The 1505-nt window shown below is 53.2% G+C and overlaps 1 protein-coding gene across 1 annotated transcript; it reads right to left on the bottom strand.

The window, feature by feature from the left end:
- Nucleotides 1-366: 366 nt before the first annotated feature.
- On the bottom strand, nt 367-1370 carry LOC109509816 (carbohydrate sulfotransferase 14; the record flags this gene model as incomplete). Its single annotated transcript, XM_019859671.1, has 1 exon — nt 367-1370. A coding segment is annotated over one exon (873 nt), but the record flags the coding sequence as incomplete, so codon positions are not given.
- Nucleotides 1371-1505: the final 135 nt, after the last annotated feature.

The raw sequence follows: 1505 nt of genomic DNA, 5'->3' as shown, positions 1-1505 counted from the left end.
TTGAATCATCCGCACCGTGGAGATCTCCTTCCAGTTCGTTTTGAACACACGCACACATCGCCAAACGGTTTTATTTTCTGCGCCAAGCTTCGTGCCTCTGTGAAAATACCCGAACCCGGTCTAGCACACCCCTGCGCAGCTGTACGTCGCGCCTCGCGCCAGTCCTGCACTCCTCGTGAAAATTGAGCCCATTACATTCAATATCTAATTGAAATGTCACTAAGTGGTTCAAATTCAGCACAGGATGAAAATAATTATTTCCCTCAGTCTACAAAACGTGGAAGCTGAGCAAAAATAATCCACAAGCTGCTGACACTCTGTTTGGTGTGTGTGGCTTAGCCGGCCAAATAAAAGTCACAAGACGTCTTGGGTCAAAATGTGAACAGTCTTTATAGAAAAGTAGAAAAATAGAACACAGTACAAATTTACAGAAGAACAGACATGAAATGGGCCTTCTGCCCAAACTAGTCTTAAAAAACTAAGCCAGTTGACTTTTACTAATGCCGGCAGTGCTCAGTGGTCGTGTTGGGGAGCGGATACGCGAAGAGGGAGAAGTCTAGAATGTACTTGGGCAGGAGCTCCCTCAGGAGCTTCTGCGGCAGGCTGCACAGGTAGTAGTGCAACGTCTCCGCCGTGACGGGTTTGTACCACGACTGCCTCGCCGGGAAGCCGACGTGCGGCGGCACGCCGACGCTGCGCAGCACGAACTCGGCGTCCCGCTCCAGGTGCTCGTAGGATCCGATGAAGTCGTAGCGCAGCGCGCACGGCTGGCACAGGTTGTACATGGGCATCCAGTGCTCGTTCATCCGCTCCACGTCCTCGTCCAGAAGGTAGCGGACGAACTCCGCGAACGTGACGTCGTCGCCGGCGACGCGCGAGCCCTTGCCGCCGCGGCTCTTGCGGTAGCGCTTGACGATCTCGGCGCCGTACTTGCGCTGGTACGACTCGATCTCGCCGAACTTGTTCCTGTAGGCGGAGAGCAGGCGCTCCATGGGCTCACGCACGAACATGAACTTGAAGTAGTGCTGCAGCCGGTAGCGGATCCCCTCCGGCTTGAGCGAGGACAGAAAAGTCAAGTCGCTGCGATGGTCCATCTTGATCTTGACGTCCACGCTCTCCAAGGCGCCGCCCAGCACCTTCAGCACGCGTTTCCAATTGGAGCAGGCCACCTTGGGCACGTAGCAGTACAGGAAGCGGTACTCGTCGTTGACCAGCACGTGCTGCAGCAGCGTCTTCCTCTGCTGCGGCGTCAGCGACCACAGGCTGCGCGGCATGTTCTTCTGGCTGCACATGGACGTCATGGTCCGGTTTCGGATGTCCTGGAGGATCTGAACAACACGGATCTCGGGTGAGCATTTTTGACTTCCATGTTACTTATTCCAAGCAGTCTATTTTCTTTCCATGCCAGCCATTAGAAGAAAAAAAATTTGAGTGCCAACCAATTTAAAGCATTCTGACAGATCTTCGTTAACATTGAAACTACAAACTCATCACAAAAAAAAAAA

This window comes from Hippocampus comes, unplaced genomic scaffold, assembly GCF_001891065.2.
Source record: "Hippocampus comes isolate QL1 unplaced genomic scaffold, H_comes_QL1_v1.1 C17043541, whole genome shotgun sequence".
Classification (NCBI taxonomy): Eukaryota; Metazoa; Chordata; class Actinopteri; order Syngnathiformes; family Syngnathidae; genus Hippocampus; species Hippocampus comes.
Note: the sequence above shows the minus strand (reverse complement) of the source record. Positions and strands in the feature narration are given on the sequence as shown.